General features: G+C 39.5%; 1 protein-coding gene across 1 annotated transcript in view; it reads right to left on the reverse strand.

Moving 5' to 3' along the window:
* Nucleotides 1-21,232, reverse strand: part of ATP8B4 (ATPase phospholipid transporting 8B4 (putative)) — a 157,225-nt gene that overhangs the window by 122,919 nt on the left and 13,074 nt on the right. Inside the window, exons 2-3 of the mRNA XM_075069659.1 lie at nucleotides 19,025-19,083; nucleotides 334-447 (exon numbers count right to left, since the gene is read on the reverse strand). Coding sequence (XP_074925760.1) covers nucleotides 334-447; nucleotides 19,025-19,083 — 173 coding nt within the window. The remainder of the gene's footprint in view (nucleotides 1-333; nucleotides 448-19,024; nucleotides 19,084-21,232) is intronic.

Below are 21,232 nucleotides of genomic sequence, written 5' to 3' on the forward strand. Positions count from 1 at the left end.
AAGAAGTCTGGTGGTGAAGCAGAGAAGGAGCAGCAGCACATTTACCCACCAGGCCCTCTTTCTCCTCCTTGTCATGTCCATTCAATACTATCTTGGAAACACTCATAATAGAGTTAATCAGAAACAGTCATTTTAGGCTATTCAATAGTTGTCAATAAACAGCTACATTTTAATATCCATGAAATCTGATCAACATAGAACAATTTTAGTTATTTGTTTGGTATTGTAAGCAGCCATTGCATTGCTATTAACCTATATAATTGGGTCTCTTTGTTAAGAGAAGAGAATATTATCAAAATTGCACTTCAGAGAAAAAAGTAAGTTATACATCACCTGCAAAATCAGAAGGGAAAGGAAGTAAGCATTTGCAACCCTCTGGAACTGTTCAAATAAATTAACTGGCAAGAAAGTAAGAATGCAGTATTTAGATGTTTTGATGTGATTGTTCTGAAAAATAAGAGAAAGATGTAAAGTATGTTAGTACCAGCAGAGAAAAATCTAAACTTATGAAAAAAAATCTGCTTCAAGTTTGGAACACGTAGCAGTAATGATACTTAAAATCAGAAAGTCATCTTGTAGCATCTCAGTTTTGTTACAATTATTCATTAAATTGTTGATTATAATTATTACTTAAATTATTGGTAATAGACGTTCTAATTTTCAACAATGTTTTAAATCAAGATATAAAAATCTTTAGGCAATAAATGGGAGCTTCCAGACTCCTTATCTCTAAACTCTTATTTAGGGCAGGTAAGAAAAGTGTGCACACACTAGGAGAAAGGGTGGACTCAGGAAGGGTTATAGACACATACACATATTCAGGAGCAATACCTAATAGTGGGGGGTTGGGAAGGGGATTTCAGTAAGGGTTTCACACATTTTGCAGCAGATGTCACTGCAAGACAGAAGCACAGAGGAGGCAGACATTAAGCTACGCTAAGAGTAAAATACAACACAAACCAATAGCAAATTGCACACCCACACACATTTGCTTGACTCTTACTTTAATTCTCTAAAATACACAACCCCGTTCAACACAACTTACATATAGCTTGGCTGCTATGAAAGCCTGGAATGTCTTGGGGGGCGGGCAGGTACGGCAAGACCCACAAAAAGAACATATTTCACTTCTGAAGTGGACTTTGTGATTCTGGTTATCTTATTAGCCTACTATGTACTGCCCTCACTTCTGCTGTTTTACTACAACACATTTTTTCCTTGGTGACAACTGTGATTACTTTTACAATAATATGAATATAAATAAAACTTAATCATTCATTAACACATATCTAATTGTAACTTACGCAGCACGGTATAATACATTACATATGAAAGCATGTACCAGAGTATATTGTTCTTTCAACAGGCTAGCAAACTAATATCATGGGGTAAATTAGTTTAGTCTGTATCAGCTGTTATTGTGCAACTCAGAATATCATTTCAGAGAGGTCTGTCTTTTCCAGACACATTGATTTGTAACTAATCCGAAATTTTGCTAGTAACCAATAGGAAAATACTTTGTACGGAATATTTATAATTTGCTGCAGATACGATGTCTGTTATAGCCAAGACAAAAATGAACATTCATCTGAAAGTTGTAGGGGTGCAGGGTCGGGGGCCGCATCACGCAGCTCCTGGAAGCTGCAGCTTGGCCCTGCTCCAGCTCCTATGCTCTCCAATGGCCCCCTCCGGTGTTCCAATGGGAGTTGCAAGGGAGGTGCCTGTGGACAGGGCAGCGTGCAGAGTTACCTGGAACCAGAGAAGGGACATGCTGCTGCTTCCAGGAGCCGCTTGAGGTAAGTGCCGCTGGGAGCCTGCAGCCCCGAAACTCTCCTCATGCCCAACCTCCTACCCCAGCCCTGATCCCCCTCCCACCCTCCAAACCCCTAGAAACCAGCCTGGAGCACCCTCCTGTACCCCAAACCTCTCATTCCCAGACCCACCCCAGAGCCTGCACCCCACAGTCGGCGGCCCCTCCCCCACCCCAGGCTGGAGCCCCCTCCCATACCCTGAGCTCCTCATTTCTGGCCCCATCCCAGAGCCTGCACCCCTAGCCAGAGCCCTCACCCCCTCCTGTACCCAACCCTAATTTTGTGAGCATCCATGGTCCACCATACAATTTCTATTCCCAGATGTGGCCCTCAGGCCAAAAAGTTTGCCCACCCCTGGTCTAGGCACTGGCTTTAGGTTTCTAGGCACATTCTCACGGTAAAGATCTTTTGTCTAGTACCCCTTCTGAGATATAGGGCTCTGCAGTCCTAAGCCTAGGAAAACTAGTGTCAGCTCCCCCCAGCGTCCCCAGTATTTCTTGCAAATACTATGTACCTGCTATGTACCTTTCAGATTACTATTTCCCCTTCAGGGACTACATGATAGTGAAAGCAAGTAACACAGATACTTTATAAAGGAATTTCTGAACCAATCACACTTTACTCATGGACAAAGCACAAGAGATATACAGATCTACAGAAAACAACAAAAACCTGCACTCAAAAGCCTCCCTCTAGTACCCTCACCATTTCAAGAACCCGCAGGTTTTGGTCAGTCTTTCCACAAACCTGGGTCCCAGGACCATCATTTCTTCCTGCACAGCCTTGCAATCTGGTCTCCTCTCTCTTTAAAATGGCAGGTAAAAAACTCTTCCTTTTATAAGTTTCTAGTCTCCATGTCTGGTGACTATTCCCATTGGCTTCAAGTCCTCATCAGCTGATCCATTACCTATTTACAAGCCCACCTGGAAGAACTGGTTCATTGGGTGGCAACTAGCTCATTGTCCTAGAATGCTTCCATTTGAATTGGAGATCCTCCAGGTTAACAAACCTTGATTGCTTTCCATTATAAGCCCTCTGACAACACCTCCAGAAATCCCAGTTCAGTATGGAGATTAAAAGACAACAGTGAAGGTACAGTGCAGTTTTACAATCAAAATGGCATTCATGAAACAAAATGGAGGTTACAGTTTGATATAGATACATACAGACATACATCAGATGCTATCCTAGATCACTGAGTGGATACTGTAGGCTGCCACATGAATACAATGAAACCTACAAACAGAGAAGGAATATGGGGCAGAAGTTCTACATGCAGAGACACTAGCTCCCTGTAACAGGGCAAGACTCACCGCTGTGGTGCCTCCTGATGTCGTCCTGGGAATTAGCTCTTTCACAGCCTTGGAGTGCCCTCTACAAGCCCGTCTCGCCTTGCCAGGCTCCCCGTGTCCCTCCCAGACCGTGGTGCCCCTTTTCACTGGGGTTCTGCCCCTGCAGTACCTCCACAGTCTCAGTGGGTCTCCCCTCCCCAGGGACCCCCTAGCCCTCTATCTCAACCTTGCCTCAGTCTTGGCTACCGCCAGTCCCCATCTAGCCCCTGTTCACTGGGGCAGATTGCAGTATGATTGCCACTCATTACTGGCAAGGAGGGTTTGGGTCTGCTGCTTCTGTCTTCTGCAACCCCAGTACCTTTTGGCCTTGCACTAGGCCAGCAGCCTGGGGGGTTTCCAGGCCAGAGCTCCCCAGCTCCTCTTTCCTTCTCCTAGCCCTGCTCCCACCTTAGGTACCCAGGTACACTCCCCAGCAGCCAGGCCCTTCTCCCTCTAAAGACAGAGAGCAAGTCTCAGAGCACCTGGCTCACCGCCCTTTTATAAGGGCCAGCTATGTTCTGTTTGGGGCATGGCCCCAGCTGAGGCTGCTTCCCCCATCACAGCGGTCTCCTGGGCTGCTCTAAGCCCTTTAACGTGGGAGCAGGGCAACCACCCCACTACACTCCCCACAAAAATCCACGCAGACAACACGTGACAAGAACCAAGAGGGTTTTTTCCTGACAGGGCTACATTAGTGTGCTTATGGTTCCTGACCAATGCAGATTCTTCTTTCTTTTAGGAGAACTTATCTGATGAGTCAATAGTTTGGGAGCCAACAATCACGAGGAGACACTGTTGGTCAGACTATGGACACAATGTACTGATGCTTCTGCAGCTTCAGTGTGTGTCTATTTTGCAGGCATTTTTTCAGATGGCCAGCAGATGGCCATATATTTGGTATACAAATACTTATCTAATATTGCTTTCAATATATATGTTTCATGCCCATTTTCCAGAGGAAGTTGTATATTTTATTTTATTAGAGAATCTGTTTTAAGTTAGTTCTGGCTAATGAAATCTACCGAAAACTATAATAGCGGTATGTTCAAATTTAGTCAAAGAAAAATGTCTTCACTTTTCAGGCCAAAGTTGAGGTATTTGGGAATTTGGAGCTGAGACACACTGATATTCACTTTTGCAATGGAATGTGGTGGGAATAGGTAGAATTATTCCCTCATTACTCTTTTTAGAATTATTTTTTACCTTTTATCAGCTTGATAACGCACTATTTAGTCATTTCTCTTCTTGATGTATCTACTCAACCATTCTGAAGACCTCTTAAAGACCTTCCCCCTAGTTTTTACAATGTGGTTCTACTCTGAAAAGCAAGTCTGTAAAAATGATAATTACTTTGCTGCCTGTACATTTTCAGCTCTTTTTACGTTAGTGATAAAGACACGAGGTGGGGCTTACTATTTTTTAATTCCTTTTATAAATGCAGAGGCAGTACAGCTATAGGACAAAGAATTTGGTATCTATTCTGGTTCAAGCATCATCAACAGAATTGTTAATTAAATTCCAAAGAAATGAGTTCTTTGCACTGGTCTTCAGTGCAGAGGATGTGAGGGAGATTGCCACACTTGAGCCATTCTTTTAGATGACAAATCTGATGAATTACCCCAGATAGAGGTATCAGTAGAGGAGGTTCTGGAACAAATGATAAATTAAACAGTAATAAGTCACCAGGACCAGATGGTATTCACCCAGAAGTTCTAAAGGAACTCAGATATGAAATTTCAGAGCTACTAACTATGGTAAATAACCTTTCACTTAAATCAGCTTCTGTATCAGATGACTGGATGATAGTTAATGTAACACCAATTTTTAAAAGAGGCTCCAGAGGCGATCCTGGCTATTACAAATCAGTAATCCTAACTTCAGTACCCGCTCAATTGGTTGAAACTATAGTAAAGAACAGAATTGTCAGACACCTAGAGGAACACAATATGTTGGGAAAGAATCAACTTGGCTTTTGTAAAGGGAAATCTTTTTTCATCAATCTATTAAAATTCCCTGAGGGCATCAACAAGCACATGGACATGGTGATCCAGTTGATATAATGTACTTGGACCTTCAGAAAGTCTGTGACAAGGTCCCACATCAAAGACTCTTAAACAAACTAAGCAGTCGTGGGATAAGAGGAAAGATCCTCTCATGGGTCAGTTACTGGTTAAAAGACAGTAGAGGGATAGATGGTCTTTTTCACAATGGAGAAAGGGAAACAATAGGGTCCCCCAAGGATCTGTACTGGCACCTGTGCTGTTCAAGATATTCATAAATTATCTGGAAAAGGGGGTGAACAGGGAGAGGCAAAATTTGCAAATGATACAAAATTACTGAAGATCCTTAAGTCCAAAACGGACTGCGAAGAGTTACAAAGGGATCTCACAAAACTGGATGAAGAAGCAACAAAATGGCAGATGAAATTCAGTGTTGATAAGTACAAAGTAATGCATGCTGAAAAACTTAATCCCAACAATAGATACAAAATGAAGGGTTCCAAATTAGCTGTTAACACTCAAGAAAAATATTTTGGAGTCATCATGATGACTACTCTGAAAACATTTGCTCAATGTGCAGTAGCAGTCAAAAAAGCTAACAGAATGTTAGGAACCACTACAAAAAGGATAGACAATAAAACAGAAAAATATCATGACGACATTATAAATCAGCGACCGTCTCCTGCAATCACCTTGCAGTCTGTTGTATCTTTTATTTCCTGCCAGATTACTTTCTTGTTTCTTGACGTCTAGTTCTTCTACTCTTGTAACAAGACGTTCATCTCTTTTCGTAAAAAATGTGTGGGGGACTACTAGGTCACGAGCTTGTGCCAGTTTCACTATGCTTTCTCCTTCATCATTTATAGTTCCATAACTCTGGCAACCACATATGCTACTATATCCACACGTCTCTTCCAACATTCCTATTTAAATTGGCACCCAGAACTATTTCATTTTCTAGAATTTGCTGAAGAGCAGTGCCTAACATTTCTTAGAAATTTGCCTTCTCTTTCTCGCCACAGCCAGACTGAGGCACATGTGTGCTGACTATATTTAACAAGCCATAGTAGCAAAACATGTTTAGCAAGCTGTGGTAATAGAAAGAATAAATAATATGTTAACTAGTAAGGGATAGTGTGTTAAGAGCACAGAAAAGTTATTCTAGTCCATCTTATGATATTAACTGATTATCTTTAAAGGGCACAGTCAAGATAAAACAAAAGTATCCTTACCTGTAGTACTCAGTTATAATACCTTGATTTAGAGATTATTGGAAAAATATCATCACATAGCAGAAGAATATTTTTAATGCCTTGATTTTGTTTATTTTATAACCAGAGCTACTTAGATTATTCAAACTAGAAAAATATTCTTCCACTTTATGGGCATTAATTCAATCAACTAGAACAGTCACTTTCAGTCTTTTGAATCTACGGAGAACACTGTCTCTCGTGTCTCAGGAGTCTAATTTCCTACCCATAATTTACATAGGGAAACATGGTTTATAAATATTTTTAGCCACATTTTCATTACAAAATTTTGTTAGCAAATGTTAGTCTTGCACAATTCTCTGAGCACTGCTTCGTTGAATTATCATTCCTGGTTTCTAACTGTAATTGTGGTGAACGTAAATGGTCTTCGAACTGAAATTTATCTACAAAGCTCTGATTTTGAAGAATTCCTTGGGGAACAAATTAAATTTCCCTTTGAGACTAATTTAGTTACTGTACGCTTTATTTCCTCCAAGTCACTCTAAACAGCATACGTTGTACAACAACTTTTCCATACTAGCAAGCAATTTTTTCCTTCGAGAATGACATAGCTGGAGAGGAAGATGAGAAGCCCTGTATCAATGTATCCACAAACAATTGATATAGATATTTAGGTAATAAAGGACAAAGCATCAACCTCCTAGTGCCTAAAAAGAAATGTATTCTTACTGTATTACTTATACCTACAAAACAGAGAGGCAACATTTAGAGCCAGATTCAGACACTGACTTCAGAAGAGTTTCACCTGCTTTCACCATGTCTGACTTTGCATTCACTGGACATAATTCAGCTAAAGCTCTCAAGCAACTAATTGCCATCAGAAGAATTTTATTTAACAAATGCCATCCCTACTGGCTAATTATTCATTTTCAAATTGTAATGATAACCTCCAATTACAGGAGAGACTGTGGCTCACAAGTGTCACCCTGGAGGAGCTCTGGGAGGGATTATACCTCAGGAGACACCATAGTTCCCCCAGGCTACCTAGGAATCAAGGGACTGTTTAAACTGCACCACTCTTTGGATGGTGCAGCAAACTCCCCACTGCATCACCTGGACAGTTCCATAGGTTGAAACAGAGATGGCAGGATCATGTCCCAACTCCTCTCTCTGCTATTTGCTGCTTTCTTAGGACTGACTTGCACGACGGGGGGCCTAGAAGTGAATTTTCTCCAAGACTAAGGACTGTTAGAGACCTAGCCCTTCCATGGAGGGAGGGAGAAAAGGATGAGTTCGCACGATAGTTCTACTTTCCCCATCACCCAGACACAACCTGGCCTTAATATCTTTATAGCAGTATGCCCAACACTTTGTACCTATGTATTTGATAACTCTTAATTTTTTCCTCCCAACTCTTCTAACATTTAATCCTCAGATAGTATCTAACTCTCACTCCCATCTCTCAGAGAGATTGAAATACATCAGTAGGCTAACCTAGTCCAAGTAACGTTGTAAAACAAATTGAGATGAGAAAAGAATTGAGGATCATAAACCAAAAGGTGACTTGGGGCTTACAAATATTTAACTGTTAGTCGGTGATCTCACAAAGATTTACACACATGCTTACTGTGACTCTAATCACCCCTGTATTTACACCCTACCTACGACTGTAATAAAATTTGTACAAAATATGCCTTGTGAGGTATCAGTTGAAAACTAACAACTCTCTGATCATTAATATTCTTGTGTGATGTATGTACTTAGTGTGTATTAAGAGATATGGATATAAGCTGGAGTCATGACTAAACTATATTTAAGCCAGGCATATCAGGGGATGTTGGTAAACAGGTCTGCCCTAGACAAAGGAATGTGCCCAATCATCAGGCAGGGATAATTAAGGTATATTTACATATAAGCAGTAAACAGGGCCATCAAACCAACGAAGGGTCGGTGGGGAATTGCCAGAAGCAGAACAATTTGCATTTTAGCAAACATCGGTGAGGGAAGAAAGAGCATGGAGCTTCCTTCACCACCAGACTCCATGTCACCTTCCTCACAGCTTGAATAAAACTTTACTTTGAGTATTGACACTCAAAAGAATCCATTTCAAAGATTTACTCGTCTATAAAGACAGGGGGCTGAACCTCAAGTGTAAGCAATTGAATCAACAGATTGTAAACAACATTACTGTATTATAAAAGTATATAGAGTGAGGTCTTTTCTGAAAGCTAATGACACACTGGTGATTAATATAATTGTGACATGTATATATTAACACTATATGAGAGAATATGGATATGTAATGATATTATGCTTTAAAGTCTGTGGCCAAACAGGGACTCCCTCCCAGACAGCAAAGAAGGCATCCATTTGTCTCCTATGTAAATTAAGCATGGTGGAATCAAAACAATGGAAACCCCATGTACATACAAGGTGATAGGACGCCCACAGGAAGGGAAGAACAGCATGAGGTCACGCTGCCTCTTGAAACAAAGTAATTGAACTTTGGAAGTTATAAGCAAGGACAGAAGCCAACTTCTTAATCCACCACTAAACAGATACCCAAGACCAGACCTCTTGCAATCTGAGAAAGATGTGTGCTTCAACCAAGGAGAGACTGAAGTCTCTGGAAATTGAATATAGCTGAGAGACCTGCTTAAGCAATCTCCTTCACCTAAGAAGACAAAAGAACCAGCACTTTTGGGCTTCTGGAGAAGATTCTGACTGAGGAGGGGGTTAGACACTATCTTGCTGGAAGACTGTAGATGAGAAAAGCCATCCTGAACAGAGCCTGTCCCTTGATAAAGTTTTAGACTTTTAGATGCATATTTTCCACTTTTATTTGCTTGAGACCCTGTCTAACATTCCTTTTACTTGGAATCACTTAACCTATGTCCTATTAATAAATTTGTTTTATTTTTACCATAAACCTACTCAGTGCTGTGTTTGCATGGAAGGTTGTATTTAGCCAGTTAAGTTAATAAGCTGTGATGTGCTTTGGTCTTTTTAAAGGAACAAATGAACCTTGTTATTTCTCTGAACAGTCGAAGAGAGGGCTGGACATTGCAGAGCACACTGTTTGGGGAAAAATCAGGACTGGGAGTATGTTGGGGTCACCTTGCTAGTTGTAACCAAAGCTGGTGGAAGCCAGAGTGGGGCTGCAGACAGGTTTCTGGGGTCAGAGTTGCTGAACCAGGGCTGGCTGCATCATATGTAGACACTCAGAGTGTGATCTGCATGCTTGTTTGCTGACTGTGAGCATCCCAGGCTGGGAGTAACAGTACTAACGTCTTGTGAGATGCTCAGGATTACAGGTAAGAGGTGACAACTCCTCACTGGTCTGAACTGCACTCTAAACCCCATGAAATTTACCCTATGAGTAGACCCAATGACTTAAAAAGGATTACTCACAGTGTGAAAAAGTAAGCACAAGTTTAAGTTTTTGCAGTATAAGGGACTTCTATTGCAAACTCTCTTATACCCTTTTGGGTCTACTAAATCCTCTCATATTTGGATAAATTCTACAGCTGGTATTTTCAAATGAGCATAAGGGAATTGGGTGTCCAAATCCAATTGACTTTTAATGGAATTTGAGTGCCTAACTCCCTTAAGCACATTTGATAATACTAGGTAAGAACTCTAAAAAGGGTGCATTTCTCAATACAATCCTGCCTAGTTACTCCAATGAAAAAGTTGACTAACCTTGGATCAAAGTATATTTAGAATGTTCGCATAGTGGCACATACTCAGATTTTACTGGAATTAACCCACCATTCTTTTATCTAGACAAGAAATGGTGCTCTATAGAATATAAAGCTGGGATGGGCAGGTGTGGGGATGAATCCTTGCCAAGCAACTTAGAGCTCATGTAAATTCAAGGTATTTTCATTCCTGCTCACCTAAAGGAGCTAAATCATCTTCTATATATCTTTAGATATTAAGAGATCCAGTTTATCCTTTGTTCTAGAGTCTTCTCTTTCCAAGTTGATGCTTGTTTTCTCACACCAAAGCTAGAAACTGACATCAAATGCCTTTGGTATTATTTAACATACACATACATGCCAAAGCTACTCTCAAATGCCTATAGAGAACAAACAGCCTTTTCTTCAAAATAATAACAATCATTTTTTTTAACTGCATATTCAAAGTCCAGCTAGAAGAACAGGCAGCAGGGAGCTCACTATAAACATCTCATCCAAAGAAGAGCAGCTAGCTCTACCATCATACGTGACTGTGCAAACCCTTAAGCCTTTGGCCTTCAGTCCCAAAGGAAAGCATGCTACCAACTAAATCAGTTTGGCACTTGGTACACAGGCACATAATTAAGCAATAACTGAGATCTGGTTGTCCCTCTATGGCAGATACAATAGCAGGAAACCTAATAATAAACTAAAAATATTAAATTGGCTGACACAAAATGTTACTATATGTAATAAAATAGTGCAAGTTAAAGCAAAAGTCTCTATTTTATGGCATAGGAAGGGGAATTTTTCCTTTATGTTACAAAAGGAGAGATGTGAACACAAGCTGTGATTACTTTGAATGGTCACCACAGAGGGAAATAATGAGAACATGTTGTTTTTCATCACTATATATAGTATCTCTGCAGTGGGAAGAAACAGATCATTGTGGGGAGGAGAAAAAAAAGCCATTTTTTTAACATAATTTTATTATTTGGTGACTCATTGTGACGCAAGTAGTTTCACAATGAGAAGTAAGTTGGGGCTACCAAGTTACTTAATACTGAATTAATATTACAAAGTATTATATAGTTTTTAATACTTTGCAACACTAATATGCGATGTCAGATACATATAGAGTCAAACTAACATACTCGTATTATTCATTTTCCAATGAGCAAAGAAATTTGAAACTGGTCTTTTATACCTGAAGGGACTTTTGCCTTGTCCACACTTGAAACACTATGGCTGCAGTACTGCAGCTGTGCCACTGTAGCGTTTCAGTGTAGACACGCAACAGCAGTGTTTCCCAAACTTGGGACACCGCTTGTTTAGGGAAAGCCGCTGGCAGGCCGGGCCAGTTTGTTTACCTGCCACGTCCGCAGGTTCGGCCAATTGCAGCTCCCAGTGGCCACAGTTTGCTGCTCCAGGCCAATGGGAGCTGTTGGAAGTGGCAGCCAGTATGTCCCTCGGCCCGCGCCGGTTCCAGCAGCTCCCATTGGCTTGGAGCAGCAAACCGTGGCCAGTGGGAGCTGCAGTCGGCCAAATCTGCAGACGCAGCAGGAAAACAAACTGGCCCAGCCCACCAGGGGCTTTCCCTACACAAGCAGCACCCCAAGTTTGGGAAACACTACACTACAGCCACGAGAGGGGTTCTCCCATTGACATAGTTAAGCCACCTCCACAAGAGACAGTAGATAAATCATTATTATTACAAAGCAAATGGTTGTAGCAAAGAAGGGAAAAGATTACAAAATCTGCTGTGCACTAAAAGCATATTGGTATCCATTTTTTATTCCAAAAAAAACAAGGATTTGGGTGATTTAAACATTCTCAAGCAGTGTTGTAAGCCCAACAACAACATATTGTGATAGTGCATGGGAATTTATATAGTGACACTGACTAGCTGAAACGAGAGTGGAACGCACAGTCTCTTTTCAATGTCAAAAAAAATGAGATTTTATTTATTTGAATTTTGCAAACAATAAGAGAGTACCCATCCAGTACTCTGGTATCTTTAACAAGTTTTGTAACATACACTAATAAATATACACAATGAGATAAGGAAGTAACTTTCATATCTTTGTGGCTAACACCTTGGTGTTCAAAGTGAAATAATGTTGAAAATTCAAATTACTTTTCACCCTATGATAAAGTGTTTTCAGACATGATTTATATGCTGACACCATACCTTTAAACATTCTGCAATGCATATACCATAAGCTAATTCAGCTGAAGTAAATCACTACTAGCAAGAGACTCAGATAATTAGTGTCATAGACTCACTATGGGATTCATCAAGAGTGAATCCTAAGATCTCATATTATTTCAAGACCCCTAATGATAACACCAAGGAAAGCTGATCATGTGATATATAACTCACAGCTCCAGAGTGAACACAATACTGTAAGTCCCATAAGGGGCACTCATGTCTTAATTAAATGGTGATGGTGTTGCTGAGCAATATACAGTTCCTGAATGGCACCAGAACCCTAAGGGAGAATCATGATTTTGTATACCTTCCAGGGTTCTCAGTTATCTGTAATTTTAGACCTTTTAATTTATAAGCATGTAGGGGCATTATGCATAAAGAACATAAGTATAACTGATTTTTGCATGTGCATGCAAGACAGAATTGTTTAAAAGTGCATTAAAATGGCAACTTCTTACTCAATAGATCAACTTCCTGTATGCATTCAGAACAATCTACTTACTTTAGGGATAAAATAAATTCATACTAATTTTAACTTCTGCCAGCCCTACAGCATCAATACAGTTCAATAAGAGAGAGAGCTGGATTCTATCAGCTCGTGTATCATCAACAGAAATCTTAACTAAGTTCCAACTCCAATCGTGTTGTCCAGGAGCAAGTGAGGACAGACTGTGGCCTGTCAACTTTTACAGTAGGTGACTATGTACAAGTCATTAAAGAATAAACCTTAACTCTCAGATCCCAGGTTGCATGGGGAGAGCTGATTGTTAAATCCTCTATTATCTTGTAAACTAAACATATCTGATCCACAAATCATTAAGAGGCAGAGCAAACATAGAAATGTATTATGCCATTTTCCCAGTGAGTTTTCAGAGTAGAAGACCACTTTACATCATTAGTTTACACTAGTATTACCACTCTCGGTATCACTAAGAGATAGCTATTAGCAGCCTCTCTTTTTAAATTTCAAAAGAAATAAATATAATCATGGAATCAACAAAAGATGTGGGGTGAGAAGAAGTTTTGGAGAGGGAGCTCTTGAATGTTGGACAGCCGAATGCAGTTTGTTCTATTGAACAAAACACTTCTGCTCCTTTTTTATATTCTTACCACTTGAGAATATTATTTTGCACACAACTGGCATATTCTAAAAAGTGCACAAAGTCATCCAGGTTGTAAAACTTACTTTTGGACATGGGGAATGCATACGCAAAGCCTCTTGTGAAATTATTCACCCTCATAGCAGATTCTTCTAGACCCAATTCTAGAAGACCCAATTATCTCATGTGGACAAATCTAAAAACAAATTTATGCTCCACAAGCTGGTTTATGTGCAGGGAAGCTGCATTTGCCAGTTGATTTTCCAGTCAGACACTATCTTAATATCAGGAATCTGTCTTTAGGAAGTTTTTAGTTGTTCTGGGGTCCATTCCTGCAACACCATCCCCATTGTTCCAATGGATGGACCAGGAACATGGGCTCTCTTGCAAATTAGACAAAGAGGCAGATCCATCCCCCTGAATGACTAATTCCTTACTCTCCTGTATAGATGCTCGAACAAGGGTGCTGGGGAGACTCGGTAGTATCTTGTATGCCAGACACACAAGTTTCTGCAAGTCCTTTGCCAGTTCAGGTGGGATTTCTTCTTTCCCTCTCCTCTTTGCTCTTAGCTGTGCCTGGCCAACTCAGATAGATGGCTAGCACCAAACTGCATGACAAGGGCTCATTTCATAACTCAGTCTGTTTTCTGGGTAAGTTCTGCAGCACAGTCAGAGTTGGGCCACCCAAGTTAGCTGCTAGTAAACTCCCTGTCTGTCACTCATCCTAATCACTCATTTGAGCTATAATGTTGAATTGAGCAAAGTAAGTGTCCCAGGGAGTTTCTCTCTCAAAGATAATGGGCTTTTGCCTTATCTGAGTTAGGACAACCAGACCCCTCTAGCTTTCTCTCTCTGGGCCTCTGTGGTTTACAAATGGGGTAGAAAACTGTTGTAAATGTCTGGTCTTATCCAAGTTCTCTGGTTAGTTCAATTCCTCATTCTGGCGGCTGCCTTCCACTGTGGTCTGACCCTTTGATTTCCTTCTGGAGTTGATTTTCAGCTCAAGTCCTTTCTGCAACTCATCTTGGTTAGCAAGTTCCAGATTGCCTAAAGTTTGCTTGGTCTCCACTATTTCATGGAAAACCTTCTGGTCTATGCCAGGGAGATTGCTGGTCACCTCATCAATCTGTTTGACCATTCCAGCCCAGGAGTTTTGCAGCTAGGCTTCCCAATCTGTGCAGATACTTTATAGTTGTCGATCCAGAGATTTCACCTCTGCCTGCAAGTCGTCTCTCAGCCCTTTCTGGCAAACCTCCAGCTATACTTTAATTCCTTTTGTGAAGTCTCCAGCTCCTCTTTTAGGTCTTGCTTTAAATCACACTGGTCATTTTTGATTTCTACAAGCACCTCCATTTTCAGTTCTCACCTTGAAAAATGAACCCCACTGCTAACATCAATGTTGCCCCTTTTTTGACCCGAATGGCTAGTCACAATTTGGCATCCTCGGGATGGTCCAGTCAGGAGAAATTGGTGGAGTCTGATATTTTCTCTGATGTAATCTTGTTTGTTTACATGGAATGTACAAACTCCTGCTTCTGCAAATGCAGCAGAAACCAAAACAAAAAGGACCAATTTCTTTGCTTACAGCCTTAAGCCACTTTAGCCAACACCAAACCCAAAAACTCTCTCTAGCTTCTTCCGGCATCATATACTGTAGTCACAGTCTGCTGTTTTGCTTTCTTCCTCCTCAGTCTCTCTCAATTTGTGTGTCCCCTCACTCACACACACATCCACTTCCACCCATGGTCACAATACCCAGTGGAACTCCCGACACACTTGGTGCTAGTTTCTGAGCAGACTCTGTAAGGGCCTGTTTTAGGTGTGGCCTCTTGAGTGTCTCTTACAACCATCTTAAGCAAAATGAGCAGTTTTAATGAAGTTTTAACACTACTCAGAATAAGGTTTTCACCCAGCTCTTAACACTGCTATGGAAATACATCACACAAGAATGGCTATAGAAGAGAAATTAAATATTGCAATGAGGGGGAAAGGTTCAAAAATACTAATGAAACATATGAATGAAGACTTAGAAATCATTACAATCAGATATGAAAACATTCACTCTTTAGTTTAATAGAAGTTTGGGGGATTTGCTAAATGGGTAATTAAGAACAAACTATTTCATTTGACAGTAGTGTATATCTTAGAGTTGTTTGATTGGCCAAATGCAAAATGGTTTTGTTAAAATGAGAATAGAAATTCAAAATAATGTAATGATAGGCACTCTTTTAATAACATTTTAAAGTTTGGATAGAGAGGGTTCTGTTTCCCATCTTTTCTTTTTGTTTTATGTTTCTTCCTTGTCCAGAAAACCTTCACAGGTATATACTGTGCCAGGTACTCTGACCCTTAAATGTTGAAAATACACTGCCTGACATATGAAGGAGTAATATTTTTAAATATGGGATGTCATTTTGTTCCTGTACAATTCAAGTTCTTAATTCCCGTATAGCATTAGCATTTGTCTGTTTATAGACTTTGCAGTGGTTCTCAAACTTCTCCACACTGAAATCTCCCTCCCATCTAACTGGAAAGGGCAGGACAGTTGCATTCCCAAAGGCTGAATATACATGTCTAAGGGTGTATCTTCACTGGCACTGGGAGCAAGCCTCACAGCCTGCGTAGAGACTCATGCTAGTGCAGCTCGAGCTAGCACACTAAAAATATCAATGCAGACAATCAACTTGGGCAGATGCTCAGGTTCTCATGTCCACCTGTCCCCCCTAGGTTTGAAAGCCCAAGCTCCAGTCCAAGCCACAACGTCCATACTGCTATTTTTAGCACATTAGTTCAAGTCTTGCTAGCACAAGTCTATCTACCCAGCCTGGGAGGCTGGCATCTAGCTGCCGCACTGACATACCATTCATTAGAGCATTCACAGGTTCTGCTTAGTACTAAAACATGAAATTCAGGATCTGCTTATTTTGAATGTTCTAAAGGGCATTAACAACAACAACGAAAACATTTATGAAAAGTTAAGGAAAAGAGAGAGAAAGCAAAACAGCCAAATGCATTATATTTCAGCCTCTAAAAGTGGAACATTAACTGAATAATATAAAATTATCATAAGCTTCCTGTGTAAGTGAAAATATATCTCACTACCTGACAATTAATGGAATTATGCAACCAGAATAAAAACCATTGTGGAACAGTTGGAGTTGGTGGTTTTTCCAGGAAGTATTGAAACTATTAGTCTTGGTAAATTCATTCTAGTTTGAGTTATAGATTTAGTTCTTTTACAGTCAACTGTCTATTAAAGAAAATTAGGTTTTTCCTCTCCTATCCTTTCAAGAGACCTACCATACTTACTTTTCTTCGTTCTTTGTTTACTTTCTAAGTTTTGTAATTTCTCTGGCTTGATCTGTTTTCATTTTATGTAATGTTTTGGTGTTCTGGGCCTCTAAGTTCAAGATAGTGTTCTACTCTTAAAGGAGCACAAAAAAGTCACAATTTTGCATAATATATCCAAATATTTGCTTGACAATTGAACCATGGCCTTATAGTCCATCGTTAAAGAGACATATGTCGAACTCTGTTTATTACACTATCTCTTCGTCTAAAAATCTTTGCATGTTTCATTTAAAAAACAGCCAGTGAGCAATTTAAAAAGCTATCAAAACTGTACAGATTCTGGATATACATTTATGTATGTGCACTTTTAGAAATGGAGGACTTCTGGAAGAGGAAATGTATTCACCTGAAGTCACCATACCATTTGGCTCCCCACTATCAGATACCTATACAAATGTGAAACAGGATTTTCCACAGCCTAACTTTTAGATGAGTCTTTTTGTTAGGTATGATGCCTGATCAGTGATCCTAAAATAATTTCTGCAAAACATAAAGCCCTTTCTAATTATAGTAAAATAATCACAGTTCTGTGTTTGGTTTCAAGTTATTCTTTTTTTTTTAATCCAATACATTCAAAATAATTTTTAAAAAATGATTGGGGCTGTCTAACAAGTCTCTCAACAATTTAGACTAATTTATAGATTTGATATGTGCCTTTGCTTGTAAATTACTGTTCATTTGAGGGAGGGCTGCAAGATAAACCACTGAGAAAAAAGATTGAAGTAAAACCAATGTAGATTTCTAACATTTTGGGTTTTTTCTAGTTTACAAGTAACTAGAATTGCTAAATGCAGAAAGTATTTTGCACAATACACCAGATAATGCTTGTCTGACTGCTTGCTGGTATTCAGAGCTCAACTGCTTGGAAAGGAATAATTGTTAATTACTTACACTGTGAACTGATTTGCATCACTTGATCATATTTTGGAGGGCAGGGATTTTTTTCTAAGTGTAGTTATTTGTAATAAATCTCTGACAAAGAGTCACAATAGTGATGTCTCAAAACAAACAAACAAACAGAACAGCTAATAATGAAAAACCTATATCAAAAACAAATTACTGACACTTTCCATGACTAATTCAGACCTGTCATCCTGCTTTTCATTATTTTTAAAATGAGGTCACTCAATAATTAATTTTAAACTGCAAACATAACAATGAAAGGAAAGACAAATGCCAGATTGGTAAAACTGACTATCCTGTTGAAAAATTAAACTTAATTTTTAAAAGTACCAAAGAAACCACAACTTTCCGAAATAAAATCAGGACTGTGCCATCAAACCTGGATTTTTACAATATCATGAAAGAGTTTTTATTTTAATCATTTTCATGTCAGCTATTTTCTGAATGAAAAATACTCTATCATCTGTGAACCTGGATTTCGAAAAAGGAACTGTAGTGTTCCATTATGTCATTTACTTCAAACGCAGAAGAGTCAAGACATGATTTTAAAACTTTAAACAAACACAATATATTACTATAAAGGACAATAGGGAGAAGGTGGGCTATTATGGTCTATGATCTATTAGGAAAAAAACAAGGACAAAAAAATTTACTAAATTTAGTAACTATGTCCTCAAAAAAAATCCCCTTAGTTGTGTAGTAGTGACACTCTACAATCAAAAGAGGTTGCTACAATGACATGTATTTATAGTTATCAATATATTCTTTCAGAAACACTAAAATGAGGAAGCTACAGTCCATGGGGAGGATGGGAAATAATTTATTGCATTTGTGAAGACTAGAGGAGTTTGAGAGTTACAACACGTATGTATGCATGCATACACTGAATACTTTCTCTCTTGGAATGATAAGCTCTCCTCCTCCTATAAAAGTGAAAATATTCCTATACACTATGACTACCCCAGTGGATGGAGTGCACAGAAGCCAATCAGTGCTGAGTGACAGGGTTAATGTTTCACTCTTCACAGGAGTCCACTGGGTTCTATAAGATGTTACTCATAGCAGGCTCATGTTTTTAGATGAAATCCATGTGTGTAACATAAGTAGGTCAACTCTTTCTCAGGTGATATTGAAATGAATACTTGTTACTATAATAAAATTCCCATTAGTAGACAAAGAAATTACTTCCCTAAATTTAACTAATCAGAAGAGTAGAGTCACCTTGGATATTTAATCTCCCCTGTCAAAGATTTCCAGCTCAACTGTGTACACCCAGGAAATTCAAATAAGACGTTTGACTACTTATCTGAACCAAACCTCTAAAACTTTTGGAATTTTCCCATTACTGAAAACTCTCCATACATCTATGTGGGAATATACCTCTTACTGTGCAGGGTTTCAATGCTGAATATGCATTATACTCACAGCATACTGAAATTTTTCATTATGTTCAGGATCATTGGCTTTCACCCTCCGCTCCTCCTCTGAAAAAAAGAAGAAAAAAAATGTAGTTTAGGAGACCAAACGGCACTAAGAACAAAAGTATAAGAGATCAGTATATAAACAACACTTTATTGACTTTTAGGAGCATTCAATGCAGAAAAAAAATTCTTTATTAAAATCCCAGCGTAGTTCAACTTTTAAAAACCTAATCTTCAGACACTTTAGATAGCTCAATATTAGAGAGGGAGATTTTTTATTTTGCTATTTCCAGGAATTACTATTTCAAATTTAATCCCAGATCTCTCCAGGCCTGCAGTGCTACAAACCAAAATGTGCAGCCAAGTAATTTTAATCTCACAAAATCCAATAATCCTCCCACAGAGAATGTGATAGTGCATTATTATTTGTATTACTGACACCCTCATGGTTCTTCAGGAGGATTGAAACCTTTAGATGAACCACACAAACCTCTGCCACTTGATCTAATGGCATAACCTATAGCAGTCATAGGTTGTCATCTTCTATGCGGACCAGCCCTAGAGGGCAATGAGGCATAAACTATGCTCGTGGGTTTCACAGATATCTGAGGACAGGAGTGGGATGGTGAGACACAGGAATCTTGGGTTCCACCCCAGGCTACGGAGGAAAGTGTGCTCTAGTTCGCAAACTTTTCTGCCCATTCTCAGTGGAGAGGCCACTGAGTACTGCAGAGACAAGCTCCCTGGTCTCAGTCCTATTGCCCAGTCCCATCTTGGCCTGGAGCAGCTGGAGGCAGTAATGATAGAGAAAGTCCAGCTTTACCCTTTTCCCTGAGCAGGAGCATGCTCAGTCACTCTGTGGGAATTATGCATGCACAATCCAGCCAGAGGTAGAAGCCATGAGGGGATAGAGCATGCTCAGTTTCTCTGGGAGGATGGCACACACAGTCTGTTCAGCATTAAGAGTTCTGAGAGGCTCGACCACATTCAATGAGGATGGACTCTTCATAGATTTAAGATATTGAAATCAAAGAAGTCTCTACTAATCACATGTAAAATATGATCTTTCAAAACCTCACAGTTTAGCCAAATTTGAGCAGATTTTTTAACAGCAATGGCAAAGGGCACATCACTGACACAAAGGCCACCCCATGCCAAATTTTAAGTCTCAGCTTCAAAACATTTAAAAGAAAAGACTACTAGGATTTTTTTTAACATGGGCAAAACAATGCATCTTTCCTTAACCACTTCCTCACAAACAGCTCAACTATTTTGGCTGAAATTTTCAAAACAAAATTCAGCCTGAGGCAAGCTTGAAAAATGTCAACCAAAACAATTAAAGTTTGGCAAAGTTGGAGGCAACTGAAAACAGGGTCTTACAATGGGAAGAGTCAGGCAACCTTAATAATAGGCAGCACTATCAGCCCTACCTATAATCTAAGGCGTTACAACTCATTACATTAGGTTAGTTATTCTTCTCACTTTAACAGGATGATATTGTGATACTGGCAAACAAGGTGCCAGCTCATGCCAAAATCACCATGTCTCAACTGAACACTAACAAATACATAGCTGGAATCAATTTGACTCATCTATGTGTTAGTATTGTTAAAAAAGAGGTATAAGAATTATGAGAATATGCTTAGTGTTTAGACTTTATTGGATGCTTGTGAATTTTGCATGCATTAAATCTCACACATAACATCAGTATTCCATATTCTAAGGTACTATATGAGCAGTTGTATTGTAAGCTTCTGTGACTATCAGACAGGAGACACACATTAATCGGTGTGAACTGCTGATCTGTAACAGAAGGGGTTATGTCCTTCCCAACAGGGAAGGTCCATCGACATCAGATGGACTATTGCAGGATGTCAAAGAGGAAAAAGGACTTTGGGTTAGCCCTAAAGGACATCTAGAGCTTGCTTATTATAGAAGCTTCTATTACCTTTTTAAACTTAAGGTTGTAACTAATTTGTTATATATATATATATATGTTTACCTGCTTTAACCTTGTAAATAAGTCTCTTATTTCCTTTTCCTATTTGTGACAGGGTGCTAAGCAGTCTGTCACTCCAGCTCCAATTAAGGGAGGTGAATTGGAGCTCTATAGACCACCTGACCCTGATTGGAGAAGCTTAATAACTGCTGCTTCATCAGGCTGGGGCTGGATAAGAGCCCCAGGGGAAGGAAGCCAGGGCGGAGCTAGACA

Source organism: Chelonoidis abingdonii, chromosome 9 (assembly GCF_003597395.2).
Source record: "Chelonoidis abingdonii isolate Lonesome George chromosome 9, CheloAbing_2.0, whole genome shotgun sequence".
In the NCBI taxonomy this organism is placed as follows: domain Eukaryota; kingdom Metazoa; phylum Chordata; order Testudines; family Testudinidae; genus Chelonoidis; species Chelonoidis abingdonii.